Here is a 20,472-nt window from a genome sequence, read left to right as displayed (position 1 = left end):
CTCACATGGATCTGCGACTGAAGTTTTGAGCGTCATGTGGGCGACATAAGAGTGGATTAAAGAGAAAATAATTCAGTTTCTGCTGCATCAAATTTACCTTTAAAATGTTCCCAATATGAGGACATAAAGGTTATATGAATGTTTAAATCTGCTTTTCTGTTTTTGGTTGAAGTGGTGAACCATTACAGCTACAACTACCTGTTTGGAAAATGTTCTTCTTTTAAGGAAAAGTTGTGAAAATAATGACATATAAACTTAAAGTAAGTAGTTTAGGTGCTTAAGCTACAACAGTGTCTGCAAAGTGAAAGTGGAAATCAACGTTTAAGGATCCCAGAGGAGGCCTGACATTAAAACAAATAACAATCATAATGGACGGACATTCCCTAAGTTCATGCTTTATCCTTCCTCCAGCACGGCAGCAGCTTGTATTTTAGACACCAACTTACGAACAAAGGAATCATCACCAAACTGCAGAGAGGGAAGTGAAAAGGTCACAGTGAAAGTTGGTAAAATAAATAGCTAAAAGTACTTCAATGCACTACACAAACACATTACAGTTAGTTTACTGGGTGAACCTAACACTGCAAAAAACACCAAATCTTATTTTGGCTCTACTTTCTAGTGCAAATAAATTATTACACACTGGAAAATGTCCTATTACAAGTTAAATAATCTGCCAATAGGACTAGTACTTTTTCATCAATATTGAGGAATTAATAACTCAAAACAAGCCTCTATAACTTGCTAAAACGTTACTTATAAGTTAGTTAGTCTCATTTCAAGCTTACTAAGATATTTGTACTAGAAACTAAACCAAAAATACTTGGTAAGATTTTGTGTTTTTGCAGTGCATTACTAGGAGCAGTCAGAGTGCTCTCTGTTAAGCTAAAAGTAATGTTATCTGATTAAAAATCAAGCTAAAAACTACTTGGTGACCAGAAATGTTACTAAAAAGTAACACTAGTTGCATCACATTTGGTCATTCTCACACCCTGTTCCTTTAGTATTTCACAAACCGCATTTCTAAATCTCATTTTGTTCGTAGTGACTTTACGTAAAAGCCTTTAACTGATGATTCTGACTCATTCTAATGCATCACATCTTGAAATATTTGTTTTCCTCTGAGATTTTTAGTCATTCACACGCTTGACATCCAGACTTGTTGGCTACCGGTGACCAGAAACAGGACGTTATGAAGCAATAAGGAGCCATAAAACAGACGACATTTAGGTTGAGAAAATGGTGACAAAGGCTATAACTGGTTCAAAAGTAAACTATGTGGAAAAAAACTCCAGAAGAACAAAGAACAGTTACGAAAAGCCAGGTATTCAGGGGAAGCAACGGCTTGGTTTGTGGCTTTTCAAACTTCCTAATTCTCCAAACTGAGAATTTGAAGACGTCAGAGAAATTTGGTAAGGCTAAAAATATCTGTTCGATTTTAACTAACTTTAGAGTGCATAATAAATGCAGCTGTTTCCATAATGAAATTCAAAGAATGAGTCCTGAAAATTATGTATTCTATGCCAGCAGGATATAAACCCGGTGGCTAACCAGTTTTACTGGGTTTTCCATTTATCACCACTCATTTGCATGAATAATTTAGCTAGAAAACTGTTTGTCACCCAAAGGAGAAGAGAGAAAACAAACAATGGGTTCCAAAAGCATTTGATTTATTATATGAACTTACACAAATTTAAATACGATTAAACCTGAATTGTATGGAAAATGAAGAATGAAAAATCTGAAATGTTTTACCAGATAATACACAGTAGAATATCAGGATTCACACATCGAATGTGTGATAAAACCATTCTTTTTCACAAAAGTCCTCAAGTTTGGTCATTTAAGACAAAGAGCATGTATGAATAAAGAAAATTAAAGTCTTGCCACAGGTTCTCATTTGGATTTGCTTCCTTCATTCTTAGTTAATGAGATTTTATTCTGGTCAGTTCTGAATATTTTAATGTCCTTTCAGAATGAGCTGTTTTAGGGCATCTTGTCACTTCTAATCCAGATTAAGCTGCTGCTGGCCATCAGCATGTTTAAATGGCTGCAATATATGCAATAATTCAACCGTACTTCTTTGAAAAGCATTAGCAAAGCCAACACTTGTTTTTCCAGCAGCCATTGTAACTTACCAAAAGTGCTGGAATTCTGCTTGGGTTACTAGGTAACAAGGCCGGGGTTGCTAGGTAACGCCGCAGAGCCTGTGGAATGTGACTTCACAATCCAGAGGTTTTTGAAATGGCTCATTTTCCAGACACCAAAAAACATTAACTTACTGGTAAAAAGCAGCTGGGTGGTTTTTGTAAGCGGTTGGACTGTTTTTAGAAACAGATGAGACCCAAATGGAAGTACAAAAACGTGCAAAATGAGAATTTTCTACAAGAGAATCCCTTTAATATTTTTCTATGCTAATCTTTCAATTGCATCTTAATTTATACATTAAGACCTAAGAGTTGTGAAAAGGGCATTCCACCACACTGAGATAGCAACAGACACACAAACAAATACCAAACTATATATTTAATCTGCAGCTGGTGGTGACGAGAGTTAGCATTAGCACACTGAAGAAGAAGGGTGAGAAAAGAAAAGAGACGCACTATAGTTGAGGAAGTGCGGGTTTCCTTTGTGATTACTCACCCTGACAAAGTTATCGGGGAAGAACCCCCTGCGTCCGGCCAGCTCGCCCTCCCACCAGCCGCCATCGTCCCGCCGTATGTTCTTGATGATGTCGCCCACCGTCAGGGTCAACTCATCGTCCTGCTGAGCCTCATAGTCGAACTCCACCACGGCCTCCACTGCGCACACAGAAAGTCGCAGGTGGAAAAAGGGTCAAACGGCACAGATAAAACCACCTCGTTCCACATTTTCACAGAACCACAGGAGTTTAGCATGTCATTACAGATGCTTTATTTATTATTTAAACTGGAAATGAAAGAGGAACACGCTCAAATCACGGTAATAAAATTATATTTACAGTTAGCTTTAGCAACCAAAAAAAGCAGAGATGATTAATGTAAATAAAGTTCTCCACATTTCAAAACCAGCATCATTTATCCATATATGGCATGTTTGATTTCTTCTTCTCTTCATCTCTCAACGCATCATTTCTCTCAACACAAACCACTCGCTGACTGCACCTGTGTTTGCCACAAATGCATAACAAAGTTCATTAAGTGGTGAACACTTTTGATATCATCTGTGTCACATTAGCAGTTGAAGACAGAGATACGAAGCTCGATCTTTTGATCTTCCCTTGGTAAATGTTAACTTTCAAGCTGCACATAAGAAGACGTGGCGATAAAGCTGTGAAGATAAGTAACTAATATGATACTAAAATGTTTAAAAAGGTTATTAGCTTAAATAAAAAGTTACAGATGCACTGAGCAGCTATTTTTTCACTTGTTACATCCAGATAACAACAGCAAGTTTGTTTGTGAACAGCAACTAAACCTTTGCTTAAAATATGAGTGAAATGAAATTGAGTTATACCATACAAATCTTAAGTTGAATTTACACTGCCTTGGAAAAGTATTAACATCCTTGAGCTTTTAAATATTTTGTCACATTTCATCTAAAAACTATTTTACTTCAACCACAAACTATTTTATTTGGATTTAAATAAGATTAAACCACCTTTAGCCAAGAGCTGCTAGCTGAAGCTTGTTGATGCTTATCTTAAAGCAAAAGAAAATATTTAAAATTGAAATTAATTTCTTCTTAAGTTTTGATGCATTAAGAAAATAAAAAAATTAAACATGTAAATTAGCCACAAGTAGCTGCAAATCAATGTTAGCTGCTGCTAGCATAGTTAAAACCCACCATTACTAAGCAACACGCAAAAAAAGTTTGATTCTTAATATTTGTGAGATAAGAAGTCATATATAGATTCTTTGTCGAGTTTTGCTTTAGTTTTATATTTAAAAAAAACATATAAATTAGCCATGTAGCCACAAACCAATGCTAGCTTCTTCTCTGTTATAATGGGTGCTAATGGCTACTAGCGTCTAGCTCAGGGTGAATCTCGTGTCTGCATTACCTCCTCAGTTTGCAGTCAAGTTCTCCAGAATCCTGTTGGTGAATATTTGACTCAGGTGTGTTGAAGCAGAGCCCTTCAGGTCTGGATTTTAGGATCCCTGATGTAGCTAAACGTAGCTAATTTCATTTTGAGAATGTTACAGACTTCTCCGCCAAGAAAAAAAACATACACCCAACTGCAGGATCATTTTATGAACCTTTATGTAAGATTTATTTGACAATTTCCCATTAGAAAGAGGCAAAAATAACATAAACCAAGAAAAAAGTTGAATAAAAAAAGAAAAAGGTATTAATCTAGATAGACACTGCAGCTCTAAAGGTTACTGGTGCTCCAACAATGAGATTCTTATGCAAAATGGGGGAAAATCTGCTGAGGAGTGGGAAAACTGTTATTTTCAGACAGAGAGATTAAACCCAGAGCAACAGATGAACAACTTTCATGTGAATAGACCTAGAAATGTTTTTTCAACTCTCCAAGTTCAACAGGAAGAGAAAACCAGAAGACCACCAAGCTTTTCATGTGCTAAACAGCTGTTGCTACAATCCTAAATCAGAAAAAAATAAAAACACAAATCGGCTGAATTTACCTAAATAAAACAAGGCCAAGAGAGAAATACACCATTTTTACAGCTATCCTACACAATTCTGAATAAAATCTTTGAAAATGATTGAATTTGATTGAGGTTTGAAAAGAGTTTTAAATTCAAACTGCAGTTTTGTAATAAAGTGCAAACTAATGTTTAATTAAAAGCTGCAATTGCAAAGTGTTATTTTCAGTTGAAACCAGAGATTTTTAAACACCTAACAAAAAGCCACGCACATTCTTTAGATTTAAATCAGAACAAACTCCAAAATGATTTTAATTTACCTCATCACTGCTTATTTATGCAAGTAATAAATATTGTCATATATTGTTTTTATCTCCAAAGTGGTGCTGGATATAAATGAAAACTTATCTTGAAAATGCTTGAAGTTCGCTGCATATAAACTCTATTAAACTTTATTTTATTTTTTGTTTTAGTTAGGATGTTAACGTCTATTTCAACATTAGTTTAATGACAAACAGATTATCTTTTCCTTTGTTTGAGTCTCTTGTGTCAAATATCTGCATGTTGGTTTCATTGTTTTTACTTCGTAATCTTAACATTTACAACAAAAACCAGTAATATATTAAACAAAATCTGATTTGATATGTTTGTGTTACCTTCACAACCTCAAGACTTTCTAAATATAAGTATTTAGTGGCTTTTTAAAATAAATATCCGCCTGTAAAGTCACGTATCTGCGCCTGACACCTCTAACCATAAAAACAGACGTACAAAAGTCACCTTTCATTTTCATGCAATAAGCGAAGTCGCTCTGTTCAATGCAGCTTTTGTTTTCAAGAACCAGAAATATATTAAACTCGACATGAACAGCATTCATCTAAGAATGTCCTGGGATTTAACACCTGATGTTTCGAATTATGCCGCTTCATGGAGCATTCTTTTCAATTTTGTGAGATTCACAAGCCAAGTTTCAAGTTCAAGCATTAGGAGGGTTAGATTATCGAATCGTTTATCATTTAGAGTGATACATTTCTTATCTTGATAAGAATTTGACACTATAATGATGTTTAAAACTGTCCTTATTGTCAGGACTGAGTTTTACTATTTTCTCCACTGTTTGTTCAATAAAAACATAAATAAATACCAATAAATGTGAAAATAAGGAATGTACAACTGTAAAATGTAAAATCCGATAACCGATACTGATATTTTTTTCCTATACCTACTTACTGAAACTACATGGCTTTCTCTACTGTGGAATTAAAATACTGCATTATCTTTGTCAATTTAGTCTGTTACCAAATGAAAATGCTAAAATTTAGGCTGAAAATGATGCAACTCTTTGTGTTTAATGTGAAATTTATTCATGACATCTGCTCTCTCTGAGACAACAACACGCAAATTTGTAAACATTCACCAAACTAAACTCAACTTTTTCACAATTAACAAATGAAAAGCACATCAGTGCATCAATACATCAGTTCACCACTTGTATCGGTGAGTTTTTTGACGGAATGGCCAACGTCCGATATTAAATTTTACAGATAATATCAGCAAATACCAATACCAAGCCGATAATATCGTTCATCCCCAGTGAAAATACAGTTACACGATTTAGCTGTGACAAAGACGTCTCTAGCTGCGCTTCATTACAAACGTGAGAAAAACTTTGTCTTTCACATTAAACTGCAATAAAATAAATTCATGTTTTCGGTTGTAATGTGATAAATCATGGAATCTTTTGCATAATAACCTCTTTCTGCAGTTGCGTTTACAATAAGAAACATGGAGGAAATGTTTCTTTATAACGAGGGTTGATTCTTGTTTCAACATCAGCCATGATGGGAGGGGCATTCTGGAGCTGGGTAACCATGGTAACGACAAAGGGGTAGCTAGCACAGTAGCTTCCTCCATCTAAATGTCTTCACACCGTGTCAAAGCCACAGAATGACGACAGAAAGCATAAGTAACCACACGTTGTGAAAGCAGCTTGGAGGTCAGGGCATTCCTGAGAGGGAACATCACAGGCAGGGGGAGGAAGACGAGGAGGAGGAGGAAGGCTTTCACTAGATACCAGTATCAGACACACAAAGGAGTCAGCCGTGCTGGTCAGATGGGAAGGATCTGATTCTGGCTGCAGATAACTACAGGGATTAGTCGCAGATGTGATAGTGGAGTGGCTCAGAAACCATTTTCTGTCGCTGCTGGTAGTTTGTGTGTGAGAAAGAGAGGAAGTGGCAACAAGCCTGTGAGTGGAAGTACAAGGAGAAGTGTGAATTTATAGCTTGTGACAGTTCTCTTGCAGACTGTATTACGGTACAGTTAAAGCAGCACAGCAGGAGAGACCTGAACCAACACGTCTGTTAGCATCAAATACACCAGAAAGGAGACGACGGCGTCTGAGGGGGTTCAGCTCGTCACCGAGGGCAAAAAGCGACAGAAACACAAAGTTAATGAAGCCATGCAGAGGTGGATGAGTTCAACAGAGAAACAACCAGGCAGAAGCTGCGTTTCCTTTACAAACGTCTGCAGAATGCTGGTGATATTACACTAATGTTGAAAAACAATAACATTTTGCAACTGTGGTGTTTCCACTTAGTAACAAATTTAATTAAGATCCAGAGATGGGCAAAGTACTCCAAATTTGTACTCAAGTAAGAGTACTTCAACATATTTTTATCCAAGTAAAAGTAAAAAGTATTTGGTAAAAAGTCTACTCAGGTACTCAGAAACTTATTTTTTAAGTTTTTTAATGTTTAATTTTATATTTTTTAACTTATTAAATAAATTATCATTCATTTAATTTAAAATCACCATCATCAGTTGGGCCATAATATAAAGTTAAATGGGAATGTCTGTATTTTAAGGATGAAAATGGCAATAATTTATATAATTAACAACAAAATAACAAAATAAGGCAAAAGAAAATGTTTCCAAATCAGTTTCTTTCAATTTAAAACTTATGAAACTTTAATAAAAACTGCAGGTGTGTGCCTGTGTCTGGTGAATTTTGGGTTAAAACATGTTTGTTTTTCATTCAGTGGGTTGAAATTTTACTCAAGAGTAGAAATACTTCATAAAAAATTACTCAAGTAAAACTAAAAAGTACAGCGTAGTAAAGTACATTTTTTCAAAAAAGTAAATCAAGTAATTGTGTAACTGTAACTAGTTGCAGCCCAACTCTGTTAAAATCACACATGAATAAAAGTGTTCACGCGATAACTAATTAAAAAAACCAACTACTTCCTGTTTTCTTCTTTGTGGTTTCCGCCAGTGGCAACTTCCTGTTGTTTATCACACGACTCGTGTGATGCGGAAAAAATGTTTCCATTTGAAATTTTGCGAATTAAACTAATTTCAGTGCGGCCCAAACAGTACTTCATCATAGCACCAAAAACTTTTTCTGAGTGTTTTCAAAATTGGTGTGTTTATATTAAGCAAATTTATCTTCGAAATGTCAGATTGCGTAATTATATGCTAATTGTAAACACTGCTAAAGTAGCATTTTTTTGGCACAAATTCACACCAGCATCACAAACTGCGTTTCCATTACAAATGTGCTCAAATCTTTGATGATATTCTTCTGGTGTAAAAAAAAGACACCATTTTGCAATTCCAGTGCAAATATGTGGGAAAAAGCTTGTTAAAAATAAAGGCAGTGACAGATGTAAACAGTTACATGACAAATATTCATATTATTCTTTGGAGCGGGTATTTATGTGGCATTTAGGGGAAATTGTAGTTGGCAATTTTAAAGAAGAGCGATGGATTGAACATGTTCAAATTACACAAAACATTTAATGAACTGCGTGATGCTGCACATTATCCAAAAAACACCCCATAACAAAGCATCATCCTCTTACTACTTTCTACTGTCTTCTTCTGCGTTTCTGGCAGTAGTATCATCTGGCTGGCTGATGAGACTCGTGTGATGTGAAAAACAACGGTTTCTGTTGCAGTTTTACAAAATAAATCTACTTCAATATGGCTGAAAAACCACCTCATCCCAGAGCAAAAACTTTTTATCGAAAAACGTGAGATTTCTTTCTAAATTGGCATGTTTCCATTAAGCAAATTTATTTTCATTATTTTGATTTGCCCAATTTTATGGCTAATGGAAACGAAACTAATGTATGCAAATCTAAGTATTTTGAGTTATTTGGCACCATTTTATGGAAGCCATGATGGGTGTACCTGTCAGTGAAATACTGGGAAGTCCAACCTTGATGGGATTTGAAAGGGAACCACTCAGGTCAAGTTAATCAAATATACCTCATTCTTTGATCATCTCAGACTCCACAGACTTTATAAAACACAACAAATATTGAAATCATGACTAAACAAGTGTAGCAAGTCTGGAAAGTTTGCCAGAAGAAAAACTCGTATCTCTACAAACGCTTAGCAAAGTTACATGCAAATGCACCACAAAAGCCTGAAAACATTGGTCAACCACATTTAGACATTTATAGACATCTATAAGCAAACACTTCTTTAACTTTCACATGGTTGGTACCAATCAGTGAAAACTTGATGTCATTTTTGGACAAACAAACGTTTAAGTTCTTGGGGTTGCAATTAGAAAGAAACTGACCAGAAGGACAAAACCTATTTCTAAAAAATGATATTCATAGATGTACATAATACGAATATCGTCACCTTGCTAAAATCAATGGTTTAAGTCATTTTTTGTCAAAAATAAATTTTTTTAATTGCTCTTTCGATGACTAGATGGCTGACTTTTCTTTTCTGCTGAAGTTAAAATCCCCCAGTCCATCACTGCATCACTATGAAATGATGAGGCCTGACACAATAACACAAGTTCTAGATGGTAAATAGTCCCAGTAATTATTGGGATAAACAATAATATTGTTGTTTGGAGACAATTTTCAAGTAATATATTGATAATGGTATAAAAATGCCCCCTCAAAGACCAAATCTTATGCTTACTGACTGTTTCTTGTCTTTATTTTGGCTTAAAAATGGAGTTTATCCTGTTCAAAGACATCAAAGTCAGGTTTGGTCTGACATGTAATGCACAGAGAAAGTAACAAGCATCTAATTGTGAGTACACTTACACCTGTTACGCTTCAACCATAATTTCATAGAGCTTGGACGGAAGGAAATGTCTTCATTACTATGAATAACCAACAACAAGTTGTTTAACAACAAGTTGAGACGTTTGGTTATAAAGCAGAGACATTATTAGAATAAAGTCTGTCAAGTTCCATCAAGCACGGAGGTGGAAGAGTGATGACTTGGGCTGGTGTTGCCACCACAGAATATGGATCTTCATCAGCAGGATAAAAATCACAAACCCAGCTGCAAATATGCAATGAAATGACAGAAAAACAAAAGAATAAAGATGTTACGATTCAACTCAAGTTCTCAAGAGACGGTTTCATGCAACTTTAGGTCTGAATCAAAGCTTTTCCAAACTCCAATGAACTGCAGCAACGTTTAAAGAAAAGTGGGTCAAAGCAAAAAATTTGGACTATTTCCCACGCCTCTATTGACAAGCATGAAAAACTTATTTGTTTTTTGTTACTTAGGTTGTTTTAGCACCTGATATTCCGGTAAACTCGGTTCAACATTTGTTACATTTTCAGCTGCTGCGGTTTATTTTCACAATGCGCTGTCTCAAACAAACCAAACTGTTTAAAAACCTGTTCCCCTCCTCACCTATGGAGGCGCTGCACCAAGAAAAATAGCAGAAAACAACACAAAGAAGACATCAGCACAACTTCCTTTTTCATGAAATGCAAACAAAAATGGAGTGACGTCAGAAAAGAAGTTTGTTTTGTTTGTATTTACCCAGAATGCCCTGTGTTGTAGTCCGCTTCCTGCATTTGGAACGGTTTCTGGTACGCTTAGCGTTCACATATGCATTCGAACTGCACCAGAGTTCCCTTCAACCGAACCAAAACTTTGTTTTTTAGGAGGAACGGAGTATGCCTTTTCACACCTCCCAGAACAAACTGGACTTTCCAGACAAACTGGAGTTCGGTTAAAGTAAAAGAGACTGATTGATTGATTTTTTGTTGCTTTCAGACTTATAAAGGAGGATAAGTTCTTTGTCAGGAAACTGAATCTAGATGTATTTAAGACACAAACACTGTCAGACCAAGATTGTTTCTTTGTTTCATTGTTAGACCAAAGCTAAATCTATCTCATTATCAAATCATGATGTAAATTAGATCTAGCTGATAAGACGTAAATCGTTCAAACTCATTTAGGTGGTAGCTTTACTTCTGCAGGAGTTAAAGAGACCCGAGGCCTTGAGAAGACTGGAGACTGAAAATCTGCGAGTCTGCAGACAAAACACAACTCCCACTCAAGTGGTCAAGAAAGAGATTTAGAGAGGAATCTGCAATGAAGCCTGCAGCGTCTTCTGAACAGCTGCAGCTAGTTTAGATAATGGGGAAACGACTCGCAGAGAGAGATCCATGCCGAGCCAGGATGACATTTCAGTGGTTTACAGTGAACCTGTGTTTAGTTCTTGGTGAGTTTCAGCGCCTCTGTCGTTGGTGATGTCAAGAGCAGCTGTATGTTTGTGTCTGTAAAACATTCACTCTGGACCGGAGCCCACTGGGAGCCAAAGCCACCCACTCCAGCTCCAACTGTGGACTGGATCACAATGCTTTGGCAAAAAGGGAGAATTCCAGCCATTCTCCGCTCACCATTCTGCTGTTCAGTGAATCCTGCGGCCGAGTCTGTTACAGCTCGCATTGTCTGTCTGTAATATCGTACCGCTATTAGTGGGAAGTCTTGGTGTCAGCCGCTCAAAGAAAGAATAACTTTGAAGAGTAGGCGGTGAGAGCAATGCTGACAGGGAGGGGTTTTCAGCTTCACATGAGGAAAGGAAAACATAATTCAACCAGATATAAGAGTAAAAACCAACAAAGAGACTCGAATCGGGGTATAAATGAGAAGAGTTCGCCAAAAAAAAACCATGAAGGTCAGACAAACCACAAACCAAACCGAGAGTATTTTGTCTTTTCTTGCACCTTGCTTGTGAAAGATGCTACAATAAACCTATAAACTCTCCAAATGCATCAATACAATCCAACTTACAGCCTCTTAAAATCTATTAAAAGCAAGAAAAATAAAGGTTTTCTTTCTGTATTTTACTCAATGACTGCCTAAAACACACCTTTGTCCTCCTTAACAAAAACAGAAGGCAAACAAGCGGTCACATTTTTGGTTTACCAGCGCTTCAATGCGTCATATTTTCCAAACCAGTGTTTGCCATCATGTTAAGTTAAAAAATAAATGGCACCATCAACACTTTTCTCAACAGCAAAACAGTTTTTAATGCATCTAGATGAGACATTATGAATGCATTTGTTTAGAAAACACACCCATATTTATGTATTTCTGCTTACATGCAGTCAGAACCAAACGCGTGAAATTCTCAGAGATTAACGTTTGTAACGTGGAGATTGCCAAAAATATACGCTGATTATTTTTTCAGAAAACAGCCGAAGGATGTCCCAGAAAATCATAATTCATCCTTTTTGCTCATGGAGAGAGAGCGCACACGCCATTTTAGTGTTTCATTTTCACATTCGTTGAAGCAACAAAGATAGCAAAACGAGATAAAAATGAGGTTGCGCCTTATTTAAGAGTTGATGCAAAGATAGATCATGCTTTTGCAGGACTTGACTTGGGTTTGCCTTTGCAACTAGAGCAATTTGAACGTGAATCCAGTCCGAAAACGGAGCAGATCCTCAAATAATGTGCAAAATGGAGCAACTTAATTACTTATTCCTTTAGTTCTTTTGTTCACTTTGCTGCTAAAAACAGATAATATAGATAAATGTGAAAACCTACGTTTGATGCAACAGGAAATTTCAAAATGTGACAACATGGAACCGACAAATTCGATTTTGAGTTTAATTCAAAAACTAACTATCAAGGGACACTTCTGGAGAACAACAAAAGACTTACTTTGTGAAATTAAGTGATTACAAACCCAAATGGATCTGAACCAGCTCTGCCACTCAAACTGGATCCAGTTTGCATAAACAGAATCAACATCATTGCTTCCCCAGAAAGTAGGAACTGTTTGATTCATTAGTTCTACATTTTAAAATCCATATCAAAGGTGTTTTATAAATGTTTCAAACTTCTGGGACTCAAACAAGTTCTTCATGATGCCTGGATCTACTTAGTTTTGATTTTAACCGTCAGTTTTGGAGGAGGATGTTTTATTTTAATATAGGTTAGAGATTTAAGGACTCTTTATGTAATTAAGCTGGATTTTTACTGGTTTTCGATGTGCAGCGACTGTTGGGTTGAGTCGTGTTTTCAGTGCGGCGTAAAGAGCGAAAGATCTGAACGGGGAAGTCCAAAAGGCAGCGGATGTGTCACAACAGAGTGAAGACATTTTACATTTATGACATCCAACAATAAAATTCAAAAACATCAATCCTACTGTACTGACTGTTATCACTTTCACACTTCGGATCTGTCCAAAAAAGACACAGCTGTACGTCTTTAGATTATTCAAGAAATCCCAGACAATCATGTCTTGGAATGGAAATAAACCCATTTTGTTCCTTAAGACAAAACCTCAAACACACCATATCTTTGTGGGACATCTTTGGAAAATCAGCCAAGATATCGGGAAAAGAGTTATGAACAGCTTTGGTTCATCTTTGGGTTCAATCTGAAATGCCTGAATTCGCCCCATTGATCAGTTAAATATCTGTTCGGTTCAGGAAGGAAATGGACCAGAACCAATGGAAAAGACCTTCTGAAGGCACTTTGGTAAAAGAGAATAATGACACAGTTTGGTCCGAATGTGGGCTGAAATGCCATTCGGTGAGGAAGAAGCCAACGCTCTCATACACAACCCAGAAGCCAGATTACACCATCTGTAATTCACTGAGGGATAAAAACGTTAGTTTGTTTGACCAATGTGACCATTGGTACATTAGGAAGAAAGAACGGGAAGCCAGAGAGCAACACCATGTTGTGGTGTACGGTGGTGGCAGCATTGTGCTTTGGGAAAGGGGTTATGTCATGAACACTATGAAGAAATACTGAAGTTTGGGTTTTCCCAATTAACAGCAACAAAGTCAATGTTCTGGAGCGGATATGAGAAAAGACGTGCCAAACTCCAACCTTAAAGAAACTTTATAATATAAAAATCTGACATTCAGTGAAGACAAACAAATTTGCTGCTCCTAACACAGGATTCGTTCAGTTTGATTTAAAGTCATGAAGAAAGAGAAATTGCTGAGTTTTTATATTGTATTTTATGTAAATATCTTGTTTCAGCTGTATGTATCAGACATTTATGTATCCGATTTAAGTCGTACCCAATCAGAGGAAGATTTTATCGTAAGAAAACAACATAATTAGTGAATAATGTCATCACATTAGGGTCGGTACAACTGCAAACTTTCATTTCAGATAATATTTTAGGTGTCATATAATCAAACTTTGCTTCCCAGTTATATATTTTGCTGCTTCAATGCACTTTCAATGTCTTTTATGCCCAAATCTGATGTAGATCTTTGTAACCAAGAAGCTAAACATCAAGGAGAGTAGTGGCTCATCAAAGTGACAGAAAATAAGAAGAAAATTTATTATTTTCATCACCATCACAATATTCAACAGTGTTATTACTCTCATCATTTCCATTTATTGAGTTTTCCTATTTCTCTGTTTAATTTCAGATTAAATATGCATAATATTATCTGAATTAAACTTCTGGTGGGAGAGATTGTTAAAATATGCAAGACGCAAGTACAAAGTGGAGTCCTTCATTATAGTAAAATAATTATTCACATTTTATGGAGCTGTACAGTGAATGACAGCAATTAACACAGTCTGCCTGAATATTAATAGGAATCTCAATCATTTTAAATCCTCAACGCCTTGGCAGAAAACCAGCAGTGACAGCATATCATCTACTGACAGAAACATTTACTATGATGCCATTAATCCTCAATAATGTGTAATATTCTTAATATAACCAATATAAAAGCTACTTAATCCACTGTCAAATTGATCCCCATTGATTAAAAAGAAACAATCAACAGGTCAGCTGCAGCATAGTGACTTCCCATGAGCTGCTACTCTCTTAACTTCTTGCATTAGCTAGCTGTACTACAGCATTTGGCTGTAACAAAAACAGGAAATGGACACTCAGTGTCAGATCTGTTTTTATTTGTAGCCTAAACTCCTCTAATCAATCCACAGATAAAAACATTTCACAAATCAAAGTATTACTGTTAAGGTAATGACTTGTGAAAGTTTTAAACTGCTAAAGATCCGTCTGCAGCTAACTGTGTGTCAATGCTAAAGTTAGTGTGTAAGTAAATGAGAACAGAAAGGGGAGATTCAGTTTCAGGTATGGCTTATTCCTAATCAATAAGAAGATCAGTGCGATAACTCAGTGTCTTTTTTTTAGATTAGATTAATCAGATTCTAGCTAATGGGGTGGGTGAGTAAACGGCCATGTTTCTAGCTTCCTCTAGTAGCTAGCTTTACAGCAGTGGTGTCCATAAAGAAGAACAACTGAAGGATTTTAGTTCCAGGTATGTTATTTACATTGTTATGCTCTTCTGATCAATAAATGGATAATAAACATCCATGTGGGTTAATGTCTTACGTTTGAGGTGATGAGACAGTATAGTGAAATAGGCACATAGCGGCTAACTGTGCAGCATTACTAACATTAGCTTGTGAACAAAAACAACATCAAATGTTGCATTTCAGCTAAGTCATCTATATTTTATATGCCTAATGAACAGAAAATAAGCATTTAAGCAATGTCTTACTTTTGAGGAAATTATCATTAGATCTTAAAACATATACCTCTCTTCATGTGTCAGTTAGCTCCACTATGCTAACCGTAGCTTGTATGTAAAATTTTATTTTTAGTGTTATTTATATTCCTGTAATTGCATCATCAGTTATAGAATGATAAACATTTCACAAGTCAGTGTTTTGCTTTTGAGGAGAAGCTTCTGATGTTTTTACTATGCTAACACTAGCTAGCATGTGAGGTCCAGTTATAGCCATGTGATTATTTTATGCTCTTCTAATCATTAATTTGATGATAAACATTCCCAGATTTCAAGTCTTATTTTCATGGGAGTGGCTCCGGGACTTACTAAACTATAAAACATATTTCTAACTTCTGGTAGCTTTTAGTAGTGCAGCTATGCTAACACCAGTATGTGACATTTGGTGCAGCCATGTTGTTATTTTTATACTCTTCTAATCAATAAATATAAAACAAACAATATATTTTCTTAAGGCAGTGATTCATGGATGTACTAGTTTTCTAACTTTTCTAACTTCTATTAGCTTTTAGCTTTGAAGCTCTGCTAACTCCAGCTTGTATTTGAGGTTTGGTTGCAGCCATATTTTTATTTTTTTTACTCTAATAATCAATAACTGATATTAAACATTCCGAGATGTCAGGTCTTACTTTCACTGAAGAGGTGCATAAATATACTAAACTACACAACACTTTTCTAGTTTCTGGTTGCTGCTAGCTGTGCTGCTATGCTGACCCTAGCGAGTATGTGAGGTTTGGTTATAGAGCTTTGGAGCGTGACGTCACTGCTCTAGTCGGAGGGGTATCAGCGCCATCTTAGGGGTCCATAGACAACAGTCTCGCAGTATAAAAAAAAACAGTCTCGCAGATTTTTTCAATCCAAGTTACTTAAAATAATTTAACTATGGTACGAACTTGCTACGTTATTGTCTGTAATGTCCGATCACACGACTGAAACGGTAAAAGGATATAAGACGGACTTTGGTTTCACTATTATCCTGCTTGGAAACAACGTGAGGAGGCTAAGCTATCGGTGCTAACGAAAAGAAGACGAATGTCCTGGTATCAGCGGTGACACGTCTTGATATCACGTTCTCCAAAATCCCCAGATACCTACAAGTTTCCTCCAGACATTTCCTTTCTGGTGAGTGTCTAAATTTGCTTTGTTGGTTTTGTGTCATAATGTTGTTCTATGATTTTGTCCGAGTCGTTCAGTTTCTGTTGTTTAGCTCGGGCTAATATTGTTTATGTAGCATAGTCCGAGTTTTGTCAGTGGACATCGAGGTTATTACATTATTGTGAAGTAAACTATTTTACTAGTGTTATCAAATTTACAGCTTTAATAGCGATGTGTTCTGATATGTCCTCTTAAAGGCAAACCGACGTATGAAATGGATGAGCTCAATCCTGACTGGGTTCCAGTGCTGAATGTGGGTCACTGCGAGGTAAACGCCACAACATCGGACCGACATGGGCGTCAATTAAAGAGGCGATACAGCAAAACCATCAACAGGTTACTGAGACTGATTTCATTATTTACCCCAGAAGAGGTAAATAATGAAAACACAGTAGCAGAGGCAACAGAAGAGGAGCAAGTTGGAGAGGCTGAGGAGGAAGGAACCCCAGCAGAGGAGCTCAGCAAGGCTGCAGACTCTGAAGAGGAACAGGAACCATTTGTGTTGAAATACAGTTGGAAGTGGCTGTTTTCTCTCATTTAATAATTTAATGTATTAAACATTCATGAATCGTTTGATTCAAGCACTTCAAGTTGCATGTAAACATGAAGAAAAGAATCACATTTTAAGTAACAATTTGATATTTAAATATTCAGGTAATAAACATACATGTAATGAGATTATATTTTTAAATAAATATTTTATGTGATTAAAGGAAACAATTATATAATCAGACATCTGTCAAGACACTGGGTTTTTGGGTTTGTTTTGCTTTTCATTTTATTAACTTTGTGTTTCAATTCACTTAAGTGGTTCATGGTATTTAGTGTAGTTAGAATAATATTATTGCTTTTCCTTGTTTGTCTGAGTCCATGTCAAGCCTTCTTTAATGACTATTCTATTTTATCCTTCTAGTTATTTCTTATTTCAGCCTCCCTGCAGGGTTTCTAGTAATGTTTATTTCTTAATTTGATCACCATAGGTTCAGTTATTGTTCCATGTCTGAGTCTTTATCTTTCTTTAGTAATTCTAGTTGGGTTATTTCTTTGTTTAGATCTTCTAGTTTCTCTTGCTCTGTGTTCCTTAGTTCTTATTGTTAGATCAGCCTTGTTTCTACATCCACATAAAGTAAGTCCACTGCCTGCTGCATTTGTGTCCACCGCCACATCATGACACAAACCAGATGAAAGAGCCCATCTTTAAACATTTAATGTGTAATTAAACAATAAAGGTGACAAATTTTATGAAATAGATCACACTTTAATAAATATTTGTTGTATTTAACATATTTCAGGTAAGTGAACATGTAATGACATAGATCCTGGCCTAGAATTTTATGCAATTGAACATTACGGGTAACAAGTGATGATCTTCTGAGGTAATACATTTTATGAATTTTCTTTTTTTTAAAATATAATTCTGGTTAAAAAATAAAAAAGGGGTCAAAATGGAATAAAAATATGCCTAATCTATATAGTTTAATAGAATAATTGTACACAGATTTTGAGTTAATAGGTTACATGACCTACAAGCTAAGAAAAATAAAAAATTTTGACTGCAGAAATAGCTAAAAAATATATAAAAGGTGTTCAAATGTAATAAAGGTGAGTGTGCCTCATCTATACAATCTAGTAGAACAATTTCAAGCAGATTGAGTTAATGGGACACAATTTGGAAGCTACTGAAGAAAACATTTAATATTAAAATTATTGAATATGACTTAAAATTTTAATAGAAGATAGTGTGCCTCGTGTAATAGCATGAATGTCCACTTTTTGGTATCAGTTGGTCACAAGACAAAGCATTTATGCACAGGAGTGTTCGGAAATTGACAGCAGCAATGTGAAACTCCGAGCGCTTGTGGAGAGACTTAAGAACAGCTGGCCGAAATTAGCGTTCATAAATCGGATCAACCTTGAGCTGAACGTCTCTTACTCCGTGGAGCTCGGTTTATCCAGTATCCAACTTGAAAACAACTTTACTGCGGTTGGTAACACAATGAAAACACCGGTGTTCTGAATAGTTTGTTTTGGTCTGTGGACCCCAGACATGGCGCCGAGCGACGAAAACGTCATATCCTGTGACGTCAACTCCAAAGCTCTATAGCCATGCTGTTTGTATACTCTTCTAATCAATAAATGTAAAACAAACATGCTAATATCTTTTTTAAGGCAGTGGTTCATGGATGCACTACTTTTCTAACTTCTAGTAGCTGCCAGCTATGCTACTATGCTAATGCTAACTGGCACATAAACAGCAACAATTTCAGGTCTGTTTGTAGCTACATAATTGCTGCTATACCAATATTTCTACTGAAAACATATTCGTAGCACATCTGCATATGAAAAAGGCATTACTCTACAACAGTGTTAGTTTTTACAGCGCCAAGATTGTGTTATGATTTACAGAGCTAATAAAAGTCTGTAATGGGAGTTTCAAGGATACTTTTAATCCACTAGCCAGTTTACTGTTCCTTATTAAGTAAATAAAGTCATGGTTTTTACAATTTCAGCAGCTTAGTACCTATTTAATCAATTCCTAATTAACCATGAAATGGGCACTTTGGGGTTTTAGGTTGATGGCTGGTTGGCAGCCATCACCGTTATACTTGGCACATAAGTAAAACTCAAAAACAAGTTTGAGCCTGAGGCGCATTGTTCAATGCATCAACAGGAACAATGCACTTAAAATGGTTTATTAGTGCTTCTTGGAGGTCATTTGGATTTTCAAAATATGCAAACAAAAGGAAGTCAGACCAGACAATGAGCCTATTTTGCAAAGCATCGAGACATTGATTTCTCGACCACCTTATCTGCAGCCAGTTACAGTCATGCTCCGTTAACATCAGCGCGCTGCCCGTGGGAAAAAACGCTGGCGTGGATGAAAACGGCAAAGGCCTTTTACGTGCACACAGGCATTGAGCTGGACCGTGAAACACTGTGACACACAATAGGCTCACGGACAGAGTGGATGTAAACGTGTCAACATCTGCAACTCATCAGAGGGCTTTCCTTTCCTCTAAAAAACAGACGCATACTCTCCCACGCGTGGCTTTCTAATCATGCATGAAAAAAAAGCATCAGTAGTGAATAAGAAATAATCAAATAAATAAATGTGCATGCATGGAAAAGACGGAACCCTGCGCGCATCTGGAGCGGGCGTTGAGTCCTGTCCCATCCAGATGCGCATTGGAGGCAGGAGGCTCGTAAAAGCAGAAGCAACTAAAATAATAATCATTATTATTATAAAATGTAAAAATGCGCCGCGGCTCACCCATTTATGTGTCCCGGTGTGCTGGCTGCTCTCCTGCAGGACTGTGGGCGATAGTCTCAGGTGTTGGAGGCGGCTTTTACCCGGACCGACAGCCTCCTGTCCGTGTTTGCAGAGATCCGCTACTAAACGGGAGGAGCGTCGCACCAAACCATATTCCTTCCTCTATTTTTTTAGTTCAGTGACACGGCAGAAGGAGGAGGAGGAACAACGAGCCGTCAGAAAACGGAAAAAGCGCTGATGAGCAAACCCCCTTTCTCTCCCTCGCTTGTTCTCATTTGTTGCCTTCAATGACGCCTCGTAAATTGCAGCTCCCGTGTGAGAACATTTCATTTTCATAAATGCGGTGTGAGACGGGGAGGGAGGCGTGACGCAGCGCTGTGCGTCATCCGCTCGGAACAGATGGCGGTGACACAAACCGTGTTGAGCAGCAGGAAATCCCTGAAGTGTTCACCGGACAGCAGAGTACCCACAAATTTACTCAAGAGTGAAAAAGTATTTAGTAAAAAAGCTGAGTAACTGTCATTTGATGTTTGAAAGTTACATCATCAAACGGAACAAAACCTAAAGTTATGTGGACATTGTTGGCATTTTAAAGCTCAAAATGAAAATAATTCATATAAACCTCACTATATAGTAGTAA

General features: G+C 36.6%; 1 protein-coding gene and 1 long non-coding RNA gene across 3 annotated transcripts in view; one reads left to right on the top strand and one right to left on the bottom strand.

Moving 5' to 3' along the window:
- sh3kbp1 (SH3-domain kinase binding protein 1) overlaps window positions 1-20,472 on the bottom strand; it is a 69,142-nt gene that overhangs the window by 33,877 nt on the left and 14,793 nt on the right. For both annotated transcript variants that reach the window (XM_014982184.2, XM_014982186.2), the window contains exon 2: window positions 2,644-2,801. In XM_014982184.2, coding sequence (XP_014837670.2) covers window positions 2,644-2,801 — 158 coding nt within the window. The remainder of the gene's footprint in view (window positions 1-2,643; window positions 2,802-20,472) is intronic.
- LOC148153441 (uncharacterized) lies at window positions 16,150-17,808 on the top strand. The gene is made up of 2 exons (XR_015761583.1): window positions 16,150-16,528; window positions 16,759-17,808. It is a non-coding gene; the product is annotated as an uncharacterized LOC148153441 (long non-coding RNA).

This window comes from Poecilia mexicana, unplaced genomic scaffold (genome assembly GCF_051168715.1).
Source record: "Poecilia mexicana isolate PSO_F unplaced genomic scaffold, ASM5116871v1 scaffold_20, whole genome shotgun sequence".
Lineage (NCBI taxonomy): Eukaryota > Metazoa > Chordata > Actinopteri > Cyprinodontiformes > Poeciliidae > Poecilia > Poecilia mexicana.
This window is presented reverse-complemented; position numbering and strand designations above follow the sequence as displayed.